Source organism: Vipera berus (genome assembly GCF_964194415.1).
Source record: "Vipera berus genome assembly, chromosome: 3".
Classification (NCBI taxonomy): domain Eukaryota; kingdom Metazoa; phylum Chordata; class Lepidosauria; order Squamata; family Viperidae; genus Vipera; species Vipera berus.
In genome coordinates this window covers 146,100,739-146,125,900 of record NC_138204.1, presented here as the reverse complement: position 1 = coordinate 146,125,900, position 25,162 = coordinate 146,100,739, and the positions used below count along the sequence as shown (strand labels likewise).

The following is a 25,162-nucleotide window of genomic DNA, read 5'->3' as shown; positions in this document are numbered from 1 at the left end:
TTTGTTTTCTCCCCACTCCTGTTTAATACTTAATGAAACTTCTGGGCAAGGTCAGCCCCTGGATTTGGTTGGGGTTTGTTCAGCTTTAGCTCTCAATGGATAGCACCCTCCCTGAATAGTTGGTTAGAATTACAACTTAGGTCCCTGGTGGCAAACCTACGGCATGTGTGCCACAGCTGGCACGCAGAGCCCTCTCTGTGGGCACGGGCGCCTTTGCCTAGGCCTTCAGCTGGGTTTTATAAAGCTTCTTCACTTTAGGCCTCTGCCGCCGTGTGGAGAAAAAAAAAGGTTCAATCAATCAATCACTTTCAACTTCTTGGGGGGGGGAAGAATTGGAATTGATTATTTGAACTTTTTAGTCCCACCCAGTCTGCCGTTACCACCGCAGCCACGCCCACCCAATTGGCCACACCCACCCAATGGGCCATGCTCCCAGCAGCCGACGATACATAAGTGGGTTTTGGGCTGCAGCTTGGGGGCTCGGTCTGTAAAAGGTTTGCCATCACTGACTTAGGTCCTCTTGAATTCATGGCTCCTGCTCAAAGGGCACCTGGCAGTCTTGGTGGAGGCGAAGCTTTAGCACAAATCAGCTTTGTTGTGTCCATTCTTGGGCCAGAAGACTCTGTTTGCTATCCCTCATGCTTTAGTCACTTCTGGATTGGATTATTACAGTGAGAATACATAGAACTTACCTTGAAAAACACTCTGAAGTTTCAATTGTCCAGAATGCAGCCATTCTGGGCAGTGTTAATCCATGCTGCATGGCTATTGCACAAACCGCATTGAATCCCAGTATGTGTCTAGGTGGAGTTCAAGATCCTGATTGTCACATTTAAAGCCCTAGCTGACAAAGGACTAGATGACTTGTGGGACTGCCTATTTCTGTGATTTCAGTCTGTTTCACCAGATCTGACAGGCTAGGTATACTCTAGCTCCCTTCTATTAAACAATGTCATCCGGCGGGACCTGGGAGACATGCCTGCTCTCTGGAAAAGCCACCTTCTTGTGATCCAGACCTTCCAGAAGGCTTTGAACACCTGGCTGTTCCTCCAAGTATTGAGCTTGGATATCAGAGAAGGCCTATATAGGTTTGGTTGTGTTATGGATACCGTTTGGATATGGTACCTCAGTTACTGTATCATTACTGTATTCTTTTTGTTTGTTGCTGGAGGTTTTTATGGGGTAATTTTGTGTATGTAAAATGGGTAGCCCATATAAGTTTTCCATTAATAGTAGTAAAAATAATAACAGAGAACACCAAAGAACATTTTAGAGAACACTTTATACCACCAGGCTTTGCAGTGTGTTGTGATTGGGTAACCAATGACATCAACCCACATTAGGTTGTTTGCTGAATCATAACAGTGCTTCCAAGTAAAAGTATAAGTATTATTAAAATTAATGTTAATGCCACAGGTTATGAAACAATTCTCCCAAACTAGAAGAAGATTCAGGTAAAGTAATTTACCGGTAATTCAGGGTTTGTTTGTTTTTTTAGAAATTGGTAGTGATGAGGTAGGTAGACAAAACTGTCTCAAGATCATTTGTAATAGAAAATATTTAAAACAAAATATAAAGCAAATAATATTAAGAAATTTAACAGAATTGTTAAATTGTTTTTTGTAATGTTAGAGTTGGAAAGGGGAGCCTGGATTCATTTTGAACGCGAGTGCCTCCTACTAAATTATTCAGATCCAACTTAGGTAAAATATTTCTACAGAGGAAATAAGCTAAATACATATAGTCCTTGACTTAACAACCACAATTAGGACTGGAATCTTGGTTGTTGGGCGAAACAGTTGTTAAGACATCATGTAACCCTTGCTCAACAATCACAAGGCAGGCCAGACATGAGCTGGGGCAGCACTGCAGTGTGGCACAAAGCTGCAGCTGGCCCTGGAAGTCTCATCCACCCGGGCCTGGCCTTGCAGGGTGACACAAAGCTGCCATGGTCTGGGAAACCTCGGCCACCCACCATCAGCACTTAGGAGAGCAGGGCTATTGCACCTCCTGCCACTCACTTATCTCCTCCCCGTCTATACCCTTTTGACCACTCTTTACCGCAGCCCTTCAGCAGTTTCAGCCAGCCTCAACTGCCTCATGCCTCAACTTCAGCCCTAGTGCTGCTGCGGCTCACAACCAGCCCTGCCAGCCCCCAATTGCCCCCACCACCCGGCACTTTACAGCGCTTGTTTTGCTCTGTTCATCTTCAACTGTTTTTCTCCTGCTACTGACAAACCAGCATCATTCTCCATTCTTCTGTAGGAAGGCGCTTCTGCAAGTGGAACAATTTATGTGCACTGCTGGGCCTTGTAACTGGCCAAATCAACCCAAGTCTGGTGGGGCAGGGAGTAAGGGCTCAGGCTCAGGGCTGTGACAGGTTTCTGCATGTCAGTGGGGCCTGTAGCTTCCCAGGGTCTTCCTCACACCCTCAGGCACCTCCATGCTCCGCTTAAGGATTCAGTTCCAGTTCCGGCATTCCTGGTTGCGGTCATTTGTGGGAAGCTGGCAGAGTGTGTCAGAAATCATGATCACATGACCATAGATGACTGCGACAGTATAATCATGAGCTGGCTGCCAGGAACTCTTGAGGAGCGGTCATAAATCCCCTTTGTTCAACATCGTTGTAACTTAGAATGGTTACCGAACAAATGGTCGTAACTCAAGGAATATCTGTACTGTGAAGTCATTTTGAGTACTGTGATTTCAAACTGCAATATAACTACAATAATGTAAATGAAATAACGCGTGTGGTAGCTTGCAGAATAATTACTACATTAATATATATTAATTGTTGTATACCTTTGAGTAGTTTGATTTTTTTTTTGTTTTCTAGTGCTTTTTTCCACTAAGAGCAAACTTTCATTTTCATTTCTCTAGGTTCCAGTTTGCTTGTGGCTGCCCAAGATGCTACTGAAGATGAAGAAGCAATAGAAGATACAATAGTTGAGGATGAAGATGATGAAGCTGAAGTTGAAGAAGATGAACCCACAGAATTGGTACAGCTACAAAAAAATTTAAATTTCATGCTGATGTGTCCTATCAGCACTATTTGAACAATAGATATGTTACCAAGAGTGTTAACAATGTCACAGTTGTGATGTTTGTGGGTCCCAGCTGAAATAGAATACACTGTACTAAGTAGTTGTGCTAGCTGAAATATGTAACTTAATAAATATTAAGAGGCATTATGCAGGTATAGTGAGATAAATTAATTATACATATAATGCCAAATGTTATAATGTAGTAAATCTAAATAAAAGTCTGATTTGATGAAATAGCAGTCTGACCGAACACAGTTAAGATCCTTTTCTAGATCTTATCTTGTGGCAATGGAGGTGGCAAAGCGCGCTTACTTCACCACCCTCATTGCGTCCGCAGATAACCGCCCGGCCGCCCTGTTTAGGGTGGTCCACTCCCTTTTAAATCAAGGGACGGGAGAGGACCCCTTACGAGGACGGGCTGAGGAATTTAGTAAATATCTGGTGGACAAAATTGCTCAGATTCGGGCTGGTCTGGACTCTGACTGGGCAGTATCTGACGAGAGGAAAACGATGAGTTTGGCCGAGAACATTTGGGAAGAGTTTTATCCTGTTACTCCGGATGAAGTGGACAGGATCATGGTGAAATTAAGTGCCGCCACGTGTTTGTTGGACCCGTGTCCCTCTTGGCTGGTCTATGCCTCTCGGGAGGTTACACGAGGCTGGATCCTAGCAGTTATCAATGCCTCACTAAGTGAAGGGTACTTCCCTGCCGCCTTGAAAGAGGCGGTGGTAAGGCCCCTCCTTAAGAAACCTGCATTGGACCCAGCTATTTTAAATAACCTCCGTCCTGTCTCTAACCTTCGCTTTCTTGCGAAGGTCGTTGAGAGCGTGGTGGCACGGCAGCTCCCTTTGGTTCTGAAGGAAACTGAGTATCTGGATCCGTACCAATCGGGTTTGAGGCCCGGGTATAGCACGGAGACGACATTGGTCGCGCTGGTGAATGATCTCTGGCGGGCCCGAGATAGGGGTTATTCCTCTGTCCTGGTCCTATTAGATCTCTCAGCGGCTTTTGATACCATCGACCACGGTATCTTGCTGCGTCGTCTTGAGGGGTTGAGAGTGGGACGCACCGTTCTGCGGTGGTTCTCCTCCTACCTCTCGGGCCGTTCACAGACGGTGTTGGCATGGGGGCAGAGGTCAACCCCTAGGCCCCTTAGTTGTGGGGTGCCTCAGGGGTCGGTACTCTCGCCTCTCCTGTTCAACATCTATATGAAGCCGCTGGGAGAGATCATCCGTGGCTTCAGGGTGAGGTATCATCAATATGCTGATGATACCCAGCTTTTCATCTCCACCCCGAACCAACCCAGTGATGCCCTCGATGTGATGTCCCGTTGCCTGGAAGCGGTACAGATTTGGATGGGAAAGAACAGGCTCCGGCTCAACCCGGCCAAGACTGAGTGGCTTTACGTACCGACATCTCGTTTAGTCCAAGAGGTTCCATCTTTGATTATAGGAGGAGAGATGTTACCTCCCGTTGATAGAGCACGCAATCTAGGCGTCCTCCTGGATTCACGACTCAGTTTTGAAGATCATATTGGAGTCGTGGCTAGGGGGGCATTTGCCCAGATTCGCCTGGTATGCCAGTTGTGCCCCTTTCTGGACCGAAATGCCCTACGCACAGTCACCCACGCACTCGTTACCTCCCGTGTAGATTACTGCAATGCTGTCTACATGGGGCTGCCCTTAAAGACCACCCGGAGGCTTCAGCTGGTGCAGAGTAGTGATGGGAGCAACCCGATACTCCCATATTACACCCCTCCTGCGTGAGCTGCATTGGTTACCGGTTGTCCTCCCGGTAAGATTTAAGGTGCTGGTACTTACCTTTAAAGCAGCCCTACATGGCTTAGGCCCAGGATACTTGCAGGACCATCTGCTGCCGGGAACGAATTCCCATCGCCCAGTACGCTCACACAGAGAAGGCCTCCTCAGGGTACCGTCGGCTAGACAATGTCAGCTGGCGACCCCCAGGGGGAGGGCCTTCTCTGTGGGAGCGCCAGCCCTGTGGAACCAGCTCCCCCATGAGCTTCGGATGGCCCCAGATCTCCAGTCCTTTCGCCACGGCCTCAAAACACTCCTTTTCCACCTGGCTGACCTGGACTGACAGGGATTTTAATTATGTTTTTAATTTTTAACTCTTAATTTTTAATTTATTTTAATTTTAATTTTAATTTATTGTACAGAGGCCTTTAATTTTAATTTTATCTTAACTTCTGTATTTATTGTATGTTATTGTTGTTAGCCGCCCTGAGTCCTTCGGGAGATAGGGCGGCATATAAGTCCCAATAATAAATAAATAAATATGTTTTACGAGTTTAACTATTTTGGTTCAGTTACTTTACAGTGATTTCTGATAGAGGTAGGCAGTGCTCATATAAAATTAATATCTCTTAATATAGTTAAAATATAATTAATTTGATTCCATATGGTTTAGGACATCAATACATTTTGTAGATCATTGGCTACTCAATTTGGATTACAACTGAGCTTTAAGGAAGCACTTGATTAAATGCTAATACAGTTGCAAGAAAAAGTATGTGAACCCTTTGGGATTACGTGGAGTTTTGCATGAATTGGCCATAAAATGCGCTCTAAACGTCATGTAAGTCACAACAATAGAAAAACACAGTCTGCTTAAAATAATACTACACAAACATTAGCTGTTGTCATGTTTTAATTGAAGATAAGATGGAAACATTCACAGTGCAGGGTGGAAAAAGTATGTGAACCTTTGGACTTAATAACTGGTTGACCCTCCTTTGGCAGCAATAACCTCAACCAAACGTTTCCTGTAGTTGCAGATCAGACCTGCACAACGATCTGGAGTAATTTTGGACCACTCCTCTGCACAAAACTGTTTCAGTGTAGCAATATTCTTGGGATGTCTGGTGTGACTCGCTCTCTTAAGGTCATGCCACAGCATTTCAATCGGGTTGAGGTCAGGACTCTGACTGGGCCACTCCAGAAGGCGTATTCTGTTCTGTTGAAGCCATTGTTTTGTTGAATTACTTGTATGCTTTGGGTCATTGTCCTGTTGCATCACCCATCCTCTGCGGAGCTTCAGTTGGTGGACAGATGGTTGTACGTTTTTCTGCAAAATGTCTTGATAAACTCTGGAATTCATTTTCCTATCAATGACAACAATCCGTCCAGGCCCTGAGGCAGCAAAGCAGCCCCAAACCATGATGCTCCCTCCGCCATGTTTTACAGTGGGGATGAAGTTTTGATGTTCGTGTGCTGTGCCTTTTTTTCTCCACACATAGTATTGTGTGTTTTTCCCAAACAACTCAAGTTTGGTTTCATCTATCCACAGTATATTTTGCCAGTAGTGCTGTGGAACATCCAGGTGCTCTTTTGCAGACTTCAAACGTGTTGCAATATTTTTTTGGACAGCAATGGCTTCCTCCATGGTGTCCTCCCATGTCCTCCATTCTTGTTTAATGTTTTCCTTATTGTAGATGTGTCAACAAAAATGTTAGCATGTGCCAGAGATTTCTGTAGGTCTTTAGCTGACACTCTAGGATTCTTCTTTACCTCATTAAGCATTATGCGCTGTGCTCTTGCAGTCATTTTTACAGGACGACCACACCTAGGGAGAGTAGCAACAGTGTTAAACTTTCTCCATTTGTAGACAGTCTGTCTTACCATGGACACATGAACATCAAGGCTTTTGGAGATACTTTTGTAACCCTTTCCAGCTTCATGCAAGTCAACAATTCTTGATTGTAGGTCTTCTGAGAGCTCTTTTCTGCAAGGCATGGTTCACATCAGACAGTGCTTCTTGAGACCAGTAAACCCAAAACAGGTGTGTGTTTTGAAAGGGCAGGACAGCTGTCAGCAACACATCCAATATCATCACACTGATTGGAGTCAAGATTGGCTCACTCCTGGCTCCAATTAACTCTTGGAGAAGTCATTAGGCTAGGGGTTCACATACTTTTTCCACCCTGCACTGTGAATGTTTCCATCTTATGTTCAATTAAAACATGACAACAGCTAATGTTTGTGTAGTATTATTTTAAGCAGACTGGGTTTTTCTATTGTGACTTACATGACGTTTAGAGCGCATTTTATGGCCAATTCATGCAAAACTCCACGTAATCCCAAAGGGTTCACATACTTTTTCTTGCAACTGTATATTCAATGTTATTGAGCTGACTGCAGCAAATTTTCAGTTTTAACAATCTTGTCGTCTGGTTTAGGATTATCTGATCGATTTGGTAAATATATTTGGTTTTGTTATAGTCTATGCTGTTTCGCTACAAAATCTGCACCTAGTTCATTATCTAAGCCAAGGGTTTTCAAATTTTCCATTGAACCTATTAAAAACTAAATTTCTCAGAATCCCTCATAATCCCTCATTGAAAATTGGCTACTTTGGAGTAAACCTCTTTTGAGGGATCCTTTGTGTTTCACCAAATCTCATCATGTTCTTGTGCAAATTTTGTGTTCTCCAGAACACAGTTTGAAACACTCTGACCTAAACTTTATTTTTGTAATTATATCTTTAAAAAATCCTAGGTTTGGGGCGAATTAATGTATTTGTATATTGAAGTACTTTTATGTGGGAGTATACAATAAACATATATTCTGGCTATTCATTGCTTCACTGTTTCTCATAGGCTTTTCAAAACATTATTTTATATTAGACAGAGGAGAAAGAGGAAGATGATCTGTCAGGAGAACCTAAAGCATCACCTAATGCTGATACAACAATTTTGTTTGTGAAAGGAGAAGGTAAAACATACTTTGAATTGCAATAGTGGTATATATCTGTAGCTCGGGTGTAGGATGAGGGTGAAGGTTGGTTTCCAAAAGTTTTACCAGGTTAGGTAACATCTTCATCGGTATTTAGTGGATGTCTGTCAGTGTTCTACTTATATAAGGGCTTCAGGTGTGGGAGTGTCAAGTGAGGGTCTTGTGATGGGCCAGGTGTGAGTCATACTTTGAATTCTACATCAGGCTAGCTTATCTTACCTATTTTGTTTTTAAAAAATAAAACTTAAAAATGAAACACTAAAATAATTCATTCTTTCCCCCCCACCTAGATTTTCCAGCAAACAACATTGTGAAATTTTTAGTAGGCTTTACTAATAAGGGTACAGAAGACTTCATCGTAGAATCACTGGATGCTTCATTCCGGTACCCACAAGATTATCAGTTTTTTATTCAGAATTTCACTGCTCTGCCTCTAAACACAGTTGTTCCACCACAGAGACAGGCCACATTTGAATATTCCTTCATTCCTGCAGAGCCGATGGGTGGCCGTCCCTTTGGACTGGTTATCAATTTGAATTACAAAGATCAAAATGTAAGTGAGGATATGGAATTTGTGTTTTTGTGGCAATGTTACTTGATGTTAATGCAAAAATTGGTTAGCCAGTTAGTCTCGCTTAATCCTTGGGGAGCAGTGCTGCTAGTTTTGCTATCTTGTATAAAGATTTGTGCTGCTAGTTCTGCTATCATGTATTAGGATGATTTTTGAATATTATACGTTATGACTTTTTTTTAATGATATTGGCTATGCAAAATCATGCATTTTGAGAAAGTTAATAGGACAATGCATTTCAAAATTCCATGTTTGCCTCGCCCAATAACATCCATATCAGTTTATATGCTTGCATATTTCATTCCCCTTCATGGATTACTGCCTTGTCGTGGCGAAGGGGCTTGCGTAATTCAATGAAGCTATGAGCTATGCCGTGCAGGGCCACCCAAGACGGACAGGTCATAGCAGAGAGTTCTGACAAAACGTGATCCACTGGAGAAGGAAATGGCAACCCACTCCAGTATCTTTGCCATGAAAACCCTATGGACAGTACCAAAAGGCAAAACGATATGACGCTGGAAGATGAGCCCCTCAGGTCGGAAGGCGTCCAATATGCTACTGGGGAAGAGCAGAGGGCTAGTACTAGTAGCGCCAGAAAGAATGAAGCGACTGGGCCAAAGCCGAAAGGACGCTCAGCTGTGGATATGTCTGGTAGTGAAAGGAAAGTCCGATGCTGTAAAGATTTTTTCTCCATAGGAACCTGGAATGTAAGATCCATGAATCAAGGAAAGCTGGACGTGGTCAAACAAGAGATGACAAGATTGAACATTGACATCTTAGGTATCAGCGAACTAAAATGGACAGGAATGGGTGAATTTAATTCAGATGACCATCAGGTATACTACTGCGGGCAAGAATCCCTCAGAAGAAATGGAGTAGCCTTAATAGTCAATAAAAGAGTAGGAAAAGCAATACTGGGATACAATCCTCAAAATGACAGAATGATCTCAGTTCGAATCCAAGGCAAACCATTCAATATCACAGTAGTCCAAGTCTATGCCCCAACCACCGGTGCTGAAGAGGATGAAATTGACCGGTTCTATGAAGCCCTACAGCACCTTATAGAACTAACACCAAAAAATGATGTCCTTATCATCATGGGGGATTGGAATGCTAAAGTAGGAAGCCAAAAGATAACCGGAATAACAGGCAAGTTTGGCCTTGGAGTACAAAATGAAGCAGGGCACAGGCTGATAGAATTTTGTCAAGAGAATACGATGGTCATAGCAAACACCCTTTTCCAACAACCCAAGAGACGGCTCTACACATGGACATCACCAGACGGTCAACACAGAAATCAGATTGACTATGTACTCTGCAGCCAAAGATGGAGAAGCTCTATACAGTCAATAAAAACAAGACCAGGAGCTGACTGTGGCTCAGACCATGAGCTTCTTGTTGCAAAGTTTAAGCTTAAACTGAAGAAAGTAGGGAAAAGCACTAGGCCAGTCAGGTATGAATTAAATCATATCCCTGTTGAATATACAGTAGAGGTGACAAATAGATTTAAGGAATTAGATCTGATAGACAGGGTGCCTGAAGAACTATGGACAGAGGTTCGCAACATTGTACAAGAGGTAGCAACCAAAACCATCCCAAAGAAAAAGAAATGCAAGAAAGCAAAATGGCTGTCTGAGGAAGCTTTGCAAATAGCTGAGGAAAGGAGGGAAGCAAAAGGCAAGGGAGAAAAAGAAAGATACGCCCAATTGAATGCAGAATTCCAGAGAATAGCTAGAAGAGATAAGAATGACTTCTTAAATGAACAGTGCAAAGAAATAGAAGAAAACAATAGAATAGGGAGGACCAGAGATCTTTTCAAGAAAATTGGAGAGATGAAGGGAACGTTCAATGCAAAAATGGGCATGATAAAGGACCAAAATGGCAGGGACCTAACAGAGGCAGAAGAGATTAAGAAGAGATGGCAAAATTACACAGAAGAACTATACAAGAATGAGCTTAACGTCCCTGATAATCACAATGAGGTGGTCACTGACCTCGAGCCAGACATCCTAGAATGTGAAGTGAAGTGGGCCTTAGAAAAGCTGAGCAACAACAAAGCTAGTGGAGGTGACAGTATTCCAGCTGAGCTATTCAAAATCTTAAAAGACGATGCAGTAAAAGTGCTACACTCAATTTGCCAGCAAATTTGGAAAACTCAACAGTGGCCACAGGATTGGAAAAGATCAGTTTACATTCCAATTCCAAAGAAAGGCAGTGCCAAAGAATGTTCAAACTATCGCACCATTGCACTCATTTCTCATGCTAGTAAAGTTATGCTTAAAATCCTACAAGCTAGACTCCAGCAGTATGTGGATCGAGAACTACCAGAAGTACAGGCAGGATTTCGAAGAGGCAGAGGAACTAGAGATCAAATTGCCAACATACGCTGGATCATGGAAAAAGCTAGAGAGTTCCAGAAAAACATCTACTTCTGCTTCATTGACTATGCTAAAGCCTTTGATTGTGTGGATCATAACAAACTGTGGCAAGTTCTTAAAGAGATGGGAGTACCAGAACATCTTATTTGTCTCTTGAGAAACCTATATGCGGGCCAAGAAGCAACAGTGAGAACTGGACACGGAACCACTGATTGGTTCAAAATTGGGAAAGGAGTCCGGCAAGGCTGTATACTGTCGCCTTGCCTATTTAACTTATATGCAGAGCACATCATGAGAAAGGCAGGGCTAGATGAATCAAAAGTTGGAATTAAGATTGCTGGAAGAAATATCAACAACCTAAGATATGCAGATGATACCACTCTAATGGCAGAAAGTGAAGAGGAACTGAAGAGTCTCTTGTTGCGAGTGAAGAAGGAGAGTGCAAAAGTTGGGTTGAAACTAAACATTAAGAAAACTAAGATCATGGCATCCGGCCCTCTTAATTCCTGGCAAATAGATGGGGAAGAAATGGAGGTAGTGACAGATTTTATTTTCCTGGGCTCCAAGATCACTGCAGATGGGGACTGTAGTCAAGAAATTAAAAGACGCTTGCTCCTAGGGAGGAAAGCCATGGCAAATCTAGACAGCACACTAAAAAGCAGAGACATCACCCTGTCAACAAAAGTGCGTATAGTCAAGGCTATGGTCTTCCCAGTTGCAATGTATGGCAGTGAAAGTTGGACCATAAGAAAGGCTGAGCGCAAAAGAATTGAGGCCTTTGAACTCTGGTGCTGGAGAAGACTCCTGCGAGTCCCTTGGACTGCAAGGCGATCAAACCGGTCAGTCCTAGAGGAGATCAACCCTGACTGCTCTTTAGAAGGCCAGATCCTGAAGCTAAAACTCAAATACTTTGGCCACCTAATGAGGAGGAAGGACTCACTGGAGAAGAGCCTAATGCTGGGAAAGATTGAGGGCAATAGAAGAAGGGGACGACAGAGAATGAGGTGGCTGGATGGAGTCACTGAAGCAGTAGGCGTGAGCTTAACTGGACTCCAGAAGATGGTAGAGGACAGGAAGGCCTGGAGGAACATTGTCCATAGGGTCGCGATGGGTCGGACACGACTTCGCAACTAACAACAACAACAACAACATATTTCATATCCTGTTTGGATCACTATGGAGGCATATTTTATTGAGAGTATTACTAAATATTCTATTACTTCTTAGTTACAGTATTTTGCTCACCTGATCAGCATTCCAGTAGAAAGCGTATTGTTTCTTTAATCTTATCCAAAACAATTTCATAGTAACCGCTGTGGCTTGAAGAGAAATACTGTTTTAAAAAGTCAAAATGAGGTATTAAGAGCTGCTATTATAATTTATAAGGCAATTCAGTACAACCTATAAGCCTCTTTCAGCATCAAACTCTCTTCAGGCTAAAAAACACATCACTAGAATTAGATAGTAAACTGCTAAATAACATTCAGTCTTCCACCAAATTAAGAATGCTAAACTTCTACTAATGTTTATGTAGTTATAAACCTATTCCATTCACCAAAAATAACTTGCATCTGAATATTTAGGGAAAATAGAAAAATTATCTGAAAAATCTCATCTTCCATAGTGAAATGAGTAATTCCTTCATTATTGAAACATTTGGCAGCTGAAAAAATAAGTTTAAAAGTTCAGCTGCAAAAAGATAGGCAATCTTGAACAGTTAAATACCATTCATACTTTGTATCTATGTCTGTCTATCCAAATATAACAATAAATATAGATATAAATATAAAGTTTATTTTGCAGAAAAACTAGAAGAAGCAAGTGCAAGGAATATACCTTTTTTTCTGGAGTCCTCTGTAACAATAGTGCCATCTGATGGCCTGAATCTGATAGCTTTGTTAATATGTCTCATTCTAGGGGAATTTCTTTCAAGATGCTGTCTTCAATCAAACTGTTACAATTATTGAAAAAGAAGATGGACTAGATGGTGAAACGTAAGATTATTCTGCTAATTAATTTTTGTGATGGTGATAACCAGACTTTTATGCTACTATAAAAGAACATGCATATTCCTTCAGGTTTTGAAAAGGTTAAGATTTTACTTGTTTTTTAATCGCCAAACCTTAAGAGAGAGAGAAAAAGCAGTTTGCTATCATGAATACTAAGGAACTATAACATATTGTTCATCCTTCATTATTTATATATTAAATCATTGAACACTGATTGAGATTAGCAGCTGGCTGTCTCACCAAGGTTATTTAGATAGTGATATCATATATTAATTTATGATAGAATAATCTGGGCATTCCAACTACTATTTGAACTTGTTGGAGCTAAGGAAGTGAACAAGGTCCTTAAGACTTTTGAGTTCAACCACTTGCTCTTAAAACCCATGCACAAAATCCATGTTTTGTGAAAGCAGTCCAGAGGGTATTGTGTGAGTGGATCGTAACAATGGCTGATTTTTCTCTTGAGTGAGTAGGTTGCTCGTTTACCTCTTAAGGAGATCTTAGGTTGCCCTCTGCTCAAGAAGCCATTGCTGGAGCCTTCGATACTGGGCAACTTTTGTTCAGTATCCAACTTTCCCTTTTGATGGAAGGTGATTGTGCAAAGACTTTGGAGGGCTGTGGATGAAATTGATTATCTTGATCCTTTTCAGTAAAGTTTCGGACCTGGGTATGGTTGCACTTTTGAATTATCTCTGGCACAGATAGGATGATGATAGTGCATCCTTCCTTAATTTAATTGACCTCTGGCGGCTTTTGATACCATTGACCATGGTATCCTTCTGGTTTGACTCAAGATTGGGGCTGGGCAGCACAATGTTACACTGGTCACCTCCTTTCTCCTGGTTAGTTGATTCTAGTTAGTGCTGATTGGGGAGGATGGATCTCGCCCTCAGCCCCTTCCGTATGGGATGCCGTAGGGGTCGGTGCTGTTTCTCTCCTATTCAGCATCTACATGAGATAGCTGGGTGAGTTCATCCATCACCATGGGGTGAGGTGTCATCAATATGCTGATGCTATCCAACTGTGCATCTTTGCTCTTGGCACATTAAGTGATGCTGTACATGTCTTATCCCAGTGTGGTACCTGAGGGTCTGGATGGGGAACAGGAGGCTTCAACTGAGTAGTTTTGGGTTTGGGGCCTTCTGGTTCTAGGCCTATAGTATCTTTAATGCTTGATGGGATTGAACTACCCCAGATAAACCCTGTGTGCAATATGGGAATCCTCCTGAATCTTGCTTGAAGAGCGGGTAGTCGTGCTAGGAGAGCCATTCATAAGTTCATATTGTGTGCCAGTTATATCCATTCCTGGATCGAGGGGCTTTATTTATCACTCATGCTCTCGTCACCTTCTGATTAGATTATTGCAATGCACTCTACATGGGGCTGCCCCTGAAGAGTATCTGTAAACTTCAGCTGGTGTAAAATGCAGCAGAGTGACCACTTGTGTGTATTTCTGGTAGAGTACACATGACACTTCTGCTTGGTTACTAATTTGCTTCCAGAACCAACTCAGTGGGATCTTTAAAGCCCCATATTGCTGTATGGGTCCAAGTTATTTGACGGACTTCCTCTTTCTGATTTCATCTGCATGTCCCACCAAATCCACCAGAATGGGTATGTTACAGGTTCTGTCATCTAGGGAGCTCCATTTGGCAGTCCGTAGATGATGGGCCTTTTCTGCTATGGCACCCGCATTGTGGAATTGGTTACAAAATGATTAGGTCAACTTTGTCACCCCTGAGCTTTCAAAGCTTCTTCAAGACCTGGTTATGCCAGCAAGCTTGAACCCAGAGGACCGGTGAATTTGTGAGGAGGCTCCATTGTTATTAATATCCCGTGGCTAATTTTCTACTTTCTTGTTTTAGTTCTGAGTTTATAGTTTTGAATGGTCTTTTAATAATTATATAATATTTTTGGTAATAATTCTTTTAATTTACTGTTTTATTGAATTGTTATCTGCTGCCAGAATCACTTTCTGTGAGATGAGCAACTATATAAATATGATTAATAAATACATAAAATAAATATATTTGGGGACAAATCCTTGGATTATTAGGAAAACCTTATATTAGGATATCATCTGTCCTGCATAGTTTTTGAGTGTTCAGAGATTTTTTTAAAATTTTGCCTTAAAAGAATCGAAATCTTACTAGACTTTCTCATCTTTCTAAATAAGGATCTTTATGTATATTTTCCTGGCGGGACTTGGCCTACTTGTCATTGTCGGTCTACATCAATTGTTGGAATCTAGGAAGGTAAGTAGCTATTTTTAATTATTTTTCCCCCTGACTTTAGAATACTGTCATTGTTTCTTCTAAGCTGAGAAGATGGTCTGTAGCATCATCTGAATATGTGGATTGATGTAGGACTGTGAAATTTGTATGCCTTACTTCAGGGTCCTCAAACTATGGGCCATGAGGGGTTTACATCTAGGCCATGAAAACGGCTGGCGAGCACATGCACATCCTCACTCACTTGTGCAGACCATCCTCACACCCCGGTCCCAGTCGGCAAAGATGGAAAACTTGGGGAACTTTGCCTTACTCTAAATTTCATAGAAGAAAGATGATGTCATCTGGCTTGCTAGTGCTCTTCTTATTAAATCTTTAAAAAATGTACATACAGGAAAATTAAGACAGGCCAATAGAGAGCTAATTGTATCAATGCTGCTCAGTGCGGAAAATAGTGAAAAATTCCAATCAAGTCAACACCTTTGTGTCTGAAAATTAACTTTTGACTAGAACTGTAAAAAGATTACAAGTTGAATATCTTCCACTGACATCAATAATTTAACAGTTGCAGCATTTCAAAGGAGCCTTTTTATATTTGAAATGTATTTGAAATGATAAAGAAATGATGAAAGGGAGACAATGAAATAACTATTATAAAAGTGGATTTCTAATTAATGTAGCTGTTTTAAGGGTTGGATAATGCTTATTTCATTTATTGGGTATCATGCTCAAATAAATTAAGTCTCCTTTTTTGACTTTATAGATGATAATATTTTATTTATTACTTTTGTTTCTAATACTCTCAGAGAAAAAGACCAGCTCAAAAAGTAGAGATGGGAACTTCTAATCAAAATGATGTCGACATGAGTTGGATTCCTCAAGAAACTTTAAATCAGATCAGTAAGTGTCAAAGCAGTTTGTCTATAGTAAATGTATTTGCATTGTAAAACAGTGAATACAATATCTCAGTGGAAAAATTGCTTTCCAAATTGACTTTTTAAATATATTAGGCTATTTTTCAGTAGATTTATTTCATGGCAAGTGTAGTTGGGCAGAGCTTTAGGCTATGTGCGGTGTTGGAAAAAAAATGCAACAGAATTTCCTGTTTTCCTCCCGTATCCTTTCCTTTGTGTTCTGGAGATTTCCCTTCTGTCGAGCAGATTTAGAACGTTAAAATTCCATTTAGTCAGAAAGGCATCATTAGTGGCATTGTATCTATCTCTGTAATTTATGATTATTGATGATAAGTAGCCTTTGTAGATTGGAAGACATTGTGGGATGTTAAATTTTGCTGTTTCTATTTAACTCCAAAATAAATTCAAATGCATTACATTTTTAAAATGCTTATAATCTTTGTTAACATCTTGTTTTGTTTTTGTTTTTCTCTGCCTTCAGTGCAAAGTAGAAGAGGTGAGATATACTTTACTGGGTTGAGGCTTTTAAAATTTTACATAGAATTCATTCATGGTGGTTTATAATAACTGCATGTAGTAATAAAATAATACCAAAGTTTGAAGGATGTCACCAGCTTTAATACAAACTTGGCAAATAGCTGTTGCATATTTTGTAGGAGTATTAAATAAATCTTATCCAATTAGAAGTTGAAATATTTTGTCCTTAAAGGAGATCATGCCCATTTCCAGTCTAAAATTGGAGTATGTTCAGCATGCTTGGAATACCCACCCCATTCTTTCAAAATTATTTCCACTCTGTTCATTCTAGCAGTTTGTAATGCTATGAGATATACTTCTGTATTTTTAAGCATGTATTACATGCTTGATATCTGCCAGTTCACTAATTTCTGATTAGTTAAGAGGCTTATTTAAAGTGGAGTTACATTTGTCAGACCAGAGTTGCATCAAAAATGAATATGATGGAAAGGACCAAGAAATTTATAAGTTAATACCCAATGTAAAATATAAGGCTGAAGTTGCAGTCCAGTACAATTTTTTCCTGGGCTGTATTAAACCTGCAGAGTTTTAATTTCAAGAGTTTTGTGGCCATAGTCTAGATAACAGATTTCTAACATTTTATCAGCAACTGCAACTGGCATCTTCAGAGGCACCTTGCTTATGTTGCTGGTGAGATATCAGGAAATCTGTTGTCTACAACATGGTCACTAAACCATTATTTTATTTTGCTTTTCTCTGAAATTGTACTACACAGTAGGAAAAATGTACACTTCACTGGCTAACAGCCATGTTCCTTTTTTATTTGTATTTTAAAAAAACACTCTCAAATTGTATCATTCCAAATTTTATCTTTACAAGTATTTACAATCGCAATTGAGCCTGGAATACATGGTTGTGACATTGTGGTCATTAGTGGAGTCACCATGTACCAGACTTGATTTTATGACTGTTTTTATGATGGTCATTACACAAGTCACCGTGTCTGTTAAATAAGCCCTGTGGTTGTTAAGTGAATCACATGGTAATAGTCTGAATCAGGTAATCCAGTGGGCATTTTTTATTGGAAAATAGAAAATGGCAAAATACAAGGCAAAATGTTATATCAGGTCTCTTTTCTAGAGGAGGTAAAGGTACTTAAACATACGTACATTGTATTCCCTGAATAGATAGTTTTAAAATATAAAATATTTGAAATGTAGACTGTTATCTGCTTTCATTCAGCGCAAAACTATTATAAATAGTTTGCAGTAATAAAAGTATCTCTTAATGTAGTCTTTCATTTCTGAACTCTACATACTGTATTAGAACTTAAATGACAGTTGTTATTTCTGCAGACAAAGTAACATCTATTGCTGCAAGACTTACTGTTTCTTAAAGTATAAGCTAACTAAATGGATGATAGCTTAGTGAAGGTTTAATCAGCAATGATATTCAGATGTGTTTAATTACATTTCTTGTGCTGGCAGAAGTGCCAGGATGTTGGAGTCGGAGGGCACCAGTTTAGGGAAGGCTGGCTTTAGTGAGACTTGCTGGCAAAATAAGAGAGGCAGGATTTCCTTATTTAACTTTTAAATGCATTAATGTACCACACTACCATAATTCAGAATTAGAAATCCCCTCTGTAATGTTCACTTTGCTACAGTGCTTAATATATAATTTCCTAAGAAAATATGAGATTTTCTTTTAAAAAAAACCAAATAAAATTGCTAACAATTTTCAGAAATTTCTGTGGCATATTTAACATTATTGTCTTATATTAATTCTATATTATGAAATTAAGGAGGTTAGTGTGTAGAAATTCATTATGAATTTTGAAAGGAGATTATAGAAAAGACTTAGGTTGACTAAACTTGGTATTTATGTTTTTGTTATGGCTAGTATGTGGGCAATTAACACAAGAAAAGTCTCTAATGCTGCATTAATTGGTGCAAACATATCAAATAATTGGTTGCTCCAGGAGCTAAATTAATTAGCATGACATATTCTGTGAGAGCATCCGAAGCAAGCAGTGATGAAGTTGAGGATATGGCCAGGCAAAATACTGAATAGAAATGGTAGAGTTATAAAAATTGGCAGAATGCAAAAGGAGAGTCAAAGTAGGTTTGGAGCAATTTGTTACTGGGAGTTAACAGATAGTATTAGATTGCTAGTCATGCAGTATGCATCAACTTTCCCCAGCTTATCAGAAAAAGACTGCTATTGTATTTAGTCAACATGATTATTCTGCTAATTACAGATTCTGCTGTTATTGCGGTACTGTGAATTGCCAACTTTTAGAAGCAAACCCAGCCCCCAAAATAATTGTGGCTAGATAAACTAAAATACAAAATTATAAGATGATTGGTTGCATTCAGACTTTTGTTCAAAGGATGCTGTAATATGTGGCTCCTTGAATATTGATTTGGCTTTTTTAAAAAAGTGTAATAAGTTAACGTAAACTTTATGTTTGCTCCACGTGGCTAGTGTAATATCATTTTGCCATTTTACAGCATCCTTTCTATTTTAGTGCAAAGTATAGATAGGATAAAAGGGACGCGGTGGCTCAGTGGGTTAGGACGCTGAACTTGTCGATCGGAAGGTCGGCAGTTTGGCGGGTCGAATCCCGAGTGCCGCGTAGCAGAGTGAGCGCCTGTTACTCGTCCCAGCTTCTGCCAACCTAGCAGTTCGAAAGCATGTAAAAATGCAAGTAGAAAAATAGGGACCACTACGGTGGGAAGGTAACAGCGTTCCGTGTGCCTTTGGCATCTAGTCATGCCGGCCACATGACCACGGAGACGTCCTCTGACAAGCGCTGGCTCTTCGGCTTTGAAACGGAGATGAGCACCGGCCCCTAGAGTCGGAAACGACTAGCACGCATGTGCGGGGGAACCTTTACCTTTACCTTATAGATAGGATATTCTCAAACATGTGGATGTGAAGATTATTTTTCAAACTGGCTGCCCTGAGCTACAGAGGAAAATTGGGCATCCTTCTTCCTTATAACCACTTACCATGGACTATACATTACTGCTGTTGAAAGTAGAGGAAATGAATTGGGCAAAAGGACTTCATTCACTCAATGCTGCCCCATTTCCAGACCAGAGCTAGCACTGAATATCTGGTTTCCCATTATTTTAGGGTACATAAGAGATAACTGTTGCATGTTCCTAACGAGTGCATACCATATTTTTGAGTGTGGTGCTTGCATAATAATCTTTTAAATGAATAATGTATCTTTTGTCTGCCAAAGAATTTCTTTTAACACATAGTGTTAAGTGAGGGATGTTCTCTCTTTTTTTTAAACTGCAGATAAAGCTTCTCCAAGACGGTTGCCACGCAAGAGGACACAGAAAAGATCAGTGGGCTCTGACGAGTAAATTTTGTTAGCCCAGTCAACCTTTACTAACCCAGCCATCAAAACCCTCCCTTACTGTTTGGCTTGAATTGGGAGTTGAAATATGCTGAAAGCCATATTGACTGAGGAGAATACTATCAAATATTTGGACTAAGCATTTAGTTGTGTTCAGAGAACATTGCTAAAAATGCACTTCAAGTTCCTTTTAAAGAAACTTTTAATTGCAAATCATTGTGCTTTCTGAAATGTGCCTTCAGAGCCTCTTCATAATGCTGATTTGTCATTTGCATGCTTTTGTTTGATTCTTTTGTCACAAATGAAAATGTCATTTCCCATCTTGTTCTAATTGTGTCCTGTTCCACAAGGTCTTTATGCATTTTCTTATTTAGTACTTGAGTCATTGATCTCACTCTTTGCTACATGTACGTAGCTATTTTTAGTACACATGTCGAACCTCTCATAAAGCACTGAATCGGAGTTTTGTATTCTAAAGGCACAAGCAGGAGTAACTTAGCAGTATTTTTAAAATGGCTGCTGATGTTATAAAGTGCACAGAATCTGAGATCCCATATGTTCTTGCATATATGTCCAATATTCTCTGTAGCAGCTGCAATTCTGAAATTTGGATTGTGTGTTCTTTTTTGACATCTGTCTTCTCTTGATTGCAATATAACTGCATTTGTAACTGTTGGTAATTTTACTTCAGTCAAGTGTTCTGGTGGTTTGACCAGGTGAGTTTTGAATGCTAGTTCAAATTGTTTAAAATTGAGCCTCATCAGTATAAATTCAGGGATTCTCCCATCATTCAGGAACACAATCATGGATAACAAAATCTGTCAAATTTCATGGATAAAGCTGGATATAAGGTTTGACATATCTGAAAGTTTCTTTGGATAACAACTTGTAAACCATTCAGCAGAATTGTGCTCTTCTGTTTCCCATATTTGATCGTATATGATAAAAGTTTTGAAATGACAGTAAAAATGTAACTTACATTTTATTTTTGCATTTTGTGGTGCTTTTTCTATTTTGAACTCTTAATTTCCAGTTAGCATGAGTATTTGAGAACCAAAGCTACATTAATTCCATAATTTGTATTGTTTAATTTTGATATCCTTGGTCTGTAATGTGAATATTGCTAAAATATAGTATTCTGTTACACCAATACAATGAAATTCATTATCTATAGAAGAATAGATTAGAAGCAGTATTAAAGCAGTGTGTTAATTCCTAATACAGTGGTACCTCAGTACTCATCATAAAGAAGCAATGGATGGAAACTAGTCAAGGAGAGAAGCAACCTAGAACTAAGGAGAAACTTTCTGACAGTTAGAACAATTAACCAGTGGAACAACCTGCCTCCAGAGGTGGTGAATGCTCCAACAGTGGAGGTTTTTAAGAAGAGACTGGACAGCCATTTGCCTGAAATGGTATAGGGTTTCCTGCCTGAGCAGGGGGTTGGACTAGATGACCTCCAAGGTCCCTTCCAACTAATTATTGTTGTTGTTAATAATAATAATAATAATAATAATAATAATAATAATAATAATAATAATAATAATAATAATAATAATAATAATAATAGGTTCTGGGAGGCATGATTGGTACCAAAAACGATGAGTACCAAACTTTTTTGCATAAGGAATAATGTAGTGAGTTGCAAGACAGTCACCAGTTTTCCTTAAATCTGGCGGCGTGGCAGTAGCTCGCAGCGGCCACTGCAGATCCAAAGTGGTGCTATCTTTTTTATGTGGTAGCTGTCTTACACAACATATGGATATTGGAGCAACTGGTGTTTACGTGTACCATTATCAGACATTATGGAAACTCAGAAACAACTCCCAACAACTTCAATAACATTATTACTGAAGATTTGCAGAGAAAGCTGCGTAACCTCGGCTTGCTCCAAAGCCCAGGCCTTCAGATCCCAGCGTCACCAGAAGCCGACGGATGGAGGAGGGGGCATCGGAAGCAGTGCAAGAGGAAGCAGAAGCGCAGAAAACAAGCGGGTAAAGGCTAGGTTAAAGGCTAACTTTAGTCGGCCTGCTTTACCATCTATCTTGCTAGCAAATGTTTGTTGCCTGGACAATAAATTAGATTACATCAGACTCCAGCAAGCTACACGGTGTGAGTACAGACATTGCTGTGTCTTTTTTACGGAGACATGGCTGAGTGACAAAGTTCCGGATGCTACTATTCAGTTGGATGGGTTAGACGCATTTTGTGCCGATAGGAACGAAGCTCTGTGTGGTAAGACCCGTGGCGGTGGACTGTGTGTTTACATCAACACAGAATGGTGTATAAACTCTGTCCTCGTTTCCACCTACTGCTCACCGCTTGTGGAGTTTATGGTTGTGAGATGTAGACCTTTTATTTACCCAGGGAATTTACCACTGCTTTTATACTCGGAGTGTATATTCCACCTAGCGCTAATGCTAAGGAAGCGCTCTGTGTACTTTACCGGACTATCAAGGAACTGCAGAACACACCCTGATGGATTATTTATTGTTGCTGGAGATTTCAATCATGCAAATCTCAGAACTGTGCTCCCTAAATTTCATCAAAATGTGGACTTTGCAACCAGAGGAGAAAACATGCTGGATGTTGTTTATACAAACATCCCGGGTACATATTGGGCGAAGCCCCACCCCCACCTCGGTTATTCAGACCACATCTCTTATGCTAATTCCAGCATACAGACCACTCATCAGGCTAGTACGGAAGCAGGTGAGGACCTGGCCAGCAGGAGTCATCTCTGCTCTTCAGGACTGCTTTGAATGCACTGACTGGGACATGTTTAGGGAGGCTGCAACCAACGGCGACTCTATTGACTTGGAGGAGTATACATTGTCAGTGACCAGCTATATCAACAAGTGCATTGATGATGTTACAGTCTCCAGGAAAATTATTTTACACCCCAATCAGAAGCCGTGGATAACTGGAGAGGTGTGTAATCTATTGAAAACTCGAGACTGCATTCAGGGCAGGCGATAAAGCAGCCCTAAGAATAGCAAGAGCCAAATTGTCTCGGGCCATCAGAGGAGCAAAGCGTGCACATGCTCAGAGCATCCACCAATACTTCACAGACAGCGGCGACACACGGCGTATGTGGCAGGGCATCCAAGCCATCACTAATTACAGAATATTACCATCTGCCTGTGAGAGCGATGGCTCACTTCCAGATGCGTTGAACAGTTTCTACGCCCGTTTTGAAGCACAGAACAACGTGACAGCAAGGAAGACCACACCTTCCAACGACCATATATTTTGTCTCTCCACTGCTGACGTGAGGAAAGCCCTAAGTAGAGTCGACCCACGGAAAACTGCGGGACCGGACAATATTTCTGGTAGAGTGCTCAGAGGATGTGCAGACCAACTGGCAGATGTTTTCACCGACATCTTTAACATTTCTCTGAGCACCACTGTTGTCCCAAAGTGCTTCAAGACAACGATCATCGTTCCCATGCCAAAGAAACCATCTGTGTCTTGCCTCAATGACTACCGTCCCGTTGCACTTACTCCCATCATCATGAAGTGCTTCAAGAGGCTCGTCATGAGGCACATAAAGACCCTGCTGCCTGTAACATTGGATCCACTGCAGTTTGCATACCGCTCAAATTGTTCCACCGATGATGCCATCTCTACTACACTCCATCTAGCTCTCATTCATCTAGAAAACAAGGACTCATACGTACGTATGCTGTTCATAGACTTTAGTTCAGCATTCAACACTATTATTCCCCAACACCTGATGGGGAAGCTGGCCCTGTTGGGCCTGAACACCTCCCTCTGTAACTGGAACCTGGACTTTTTGACTGGAAGACCTCAGTCAGTCCGAATTGCGAATAACATTTCTAACACCATCATACTGAACACTGGGGCCCCTCAGGGCTGTGTGCTCAGTTCCGTTGTTCACCTTGCTGACACACGACTGTGTAGCAATGCACAGTTCGAACCACATCATTAAGTTCGCTGATGACATGACCGTGGTGGGTCTCATCAGCAAGAACGATGAGTCAGCATATAGAGGAGGTGGAGAAGCTAATAGACTGGTGCAATGCCAACAACCGGTCTCTGAATGTAGACAAAACAAAAGAGATGGTTGTTGACTTCAGGAGGACAAAATATGACCGCTCTCCGCTGAACATCGATGGCTCCTTCGTGGAGATTGTAAGGAGCACCAAATTTCTTGATGTTCACTTGGAGAATCTCACTTGGTCCCTCAACACCTGTTCCATAACAAGGAAGGCCCACCAGCGTCTTTACTTTCTGAGGAAACTGAGAAAGTCACAGCTTCCACCACACATCCTCACAATCTTCTACAGAGGGACTATTGAGAGCACCCTGAGCAGTTGCATTACTGCCTGGTTTGGAAACTGCACCATTTCAGATCGTAAAACCCTACAGCGAATAGTGAGGATGGCAGAAAAGATCATCGGGGTTGCTCTTCCCTCTGTCATGGATATTTACATCACACGTTGCATCCATAAAGCCAGAAACATTGTGGCTGATAGCACACACCCCTCATACACACTTTTTACTCTTTTGCCGGACATCCAGATTGTGTAACAGTTTCTTCCTACAAGCCATTAGAATTTTCAATACGAAGAAACGAACTATAAATACTTGTATTTGTAGTTTTTTAAGTTTTTAGTTTAGAGTTATGTGTAGTTGTGTTCTGTTCTTTTTTGATTCGTGTCGTCTGATGTAGCACCTTGGTCCTGGGGAAACATCGTTTCGTTTCACTGTGTACTGTACTGTATATTGTTGAAATGACAATAAAGTCTACTACTACTACTTCTACTACTACTTCTAACCAACAAATTCTAGCTTCTGCATTGAGTACCAAACAAATGAGTTCCGGGACAAAATTTTCAAGTCAAAATGAGTTGAGTACTGAATTTGATGAGTTTCAAAGCAGTTGAATACTAAGGTACCACTATATTTATTTTTATTTATTTATTTTAATTCCATTTATATCCCGCCCTTCTCCGAAGACTCAGGGCGGCTTACAAGCTTTGATTCTTTTAACCTTGGCCATGGAGCAAATAATTAAATAAAGCAGGAATTCAGGATATGAAACTGAGACATAATTTTTTTGTATCATCCTCCTTATCTCAGAAGATACTTGAGGGACTCAACCAAGTCTTGGAAGACTGTATGTTATTTCATTACTTACTTGAAACAGCTGAAAAACTGGTATCCCTATTTTAACCTTCTTCTCTGAAGAGGTGTTTTAAAACTAATAATTTGTATTGCTCAGTGTTCCATTTGAATATATTTTCTCTATAGCTTAGAGAAATTTACTGAATGGATTATGATCACAAAAGTTGCATTTTAATTATATTTTAAAATGCTTCTTTTTATGAGAATAATTATTAATAAAGCTGTTCATGCATAATAAATGAGATGAGCAGTCTGCTACTAA

General features: G+C 40.5%; 1 protein-coding gene across 1 annotated transcript in view; it reads left to right on the top strand.

The window, feature by feature from the left end:
- The window catches only part of SSR1 (signal sequence receptor subunit 1), a 28,696-nt gene extending 4,165 nt beyond the window's left edge, over positions 1–24,531 (top strand). The window contains exons 2-8 of the mRNA XM_081324034.1: positions 2,881–2,999; positions 7,691–7,778; positions 8,090–8,352; positions 12,666–12,742; positions 14,934–15,012; positions 15,795–15,888; positions 19,689–24,531. Coding sequence (XP_081180160.1) covers positions 2,881–2,999; positions 7,691–7,778; positions 8,090–8,352; positions 12,666–12,742; positions 14,934–15,012; positions 15,795–15,888; positions 19,689–19,756 — 788 coding nt within the window. The 3' untranslated portion in view covers positions 19,757–24,531. The remainder of the gene's footprint in view (positions 1–2,880; positions 3,000–7,690; positions 7,779–8,089; positions 8,353–12,665; positions 12,743–14,933; positions 15,013–15,794; positions 15,889–19,688) is intronic.
- The last annotated feature ends 631 nt before the right edge of the window (positions 24,532–25,162 follow it).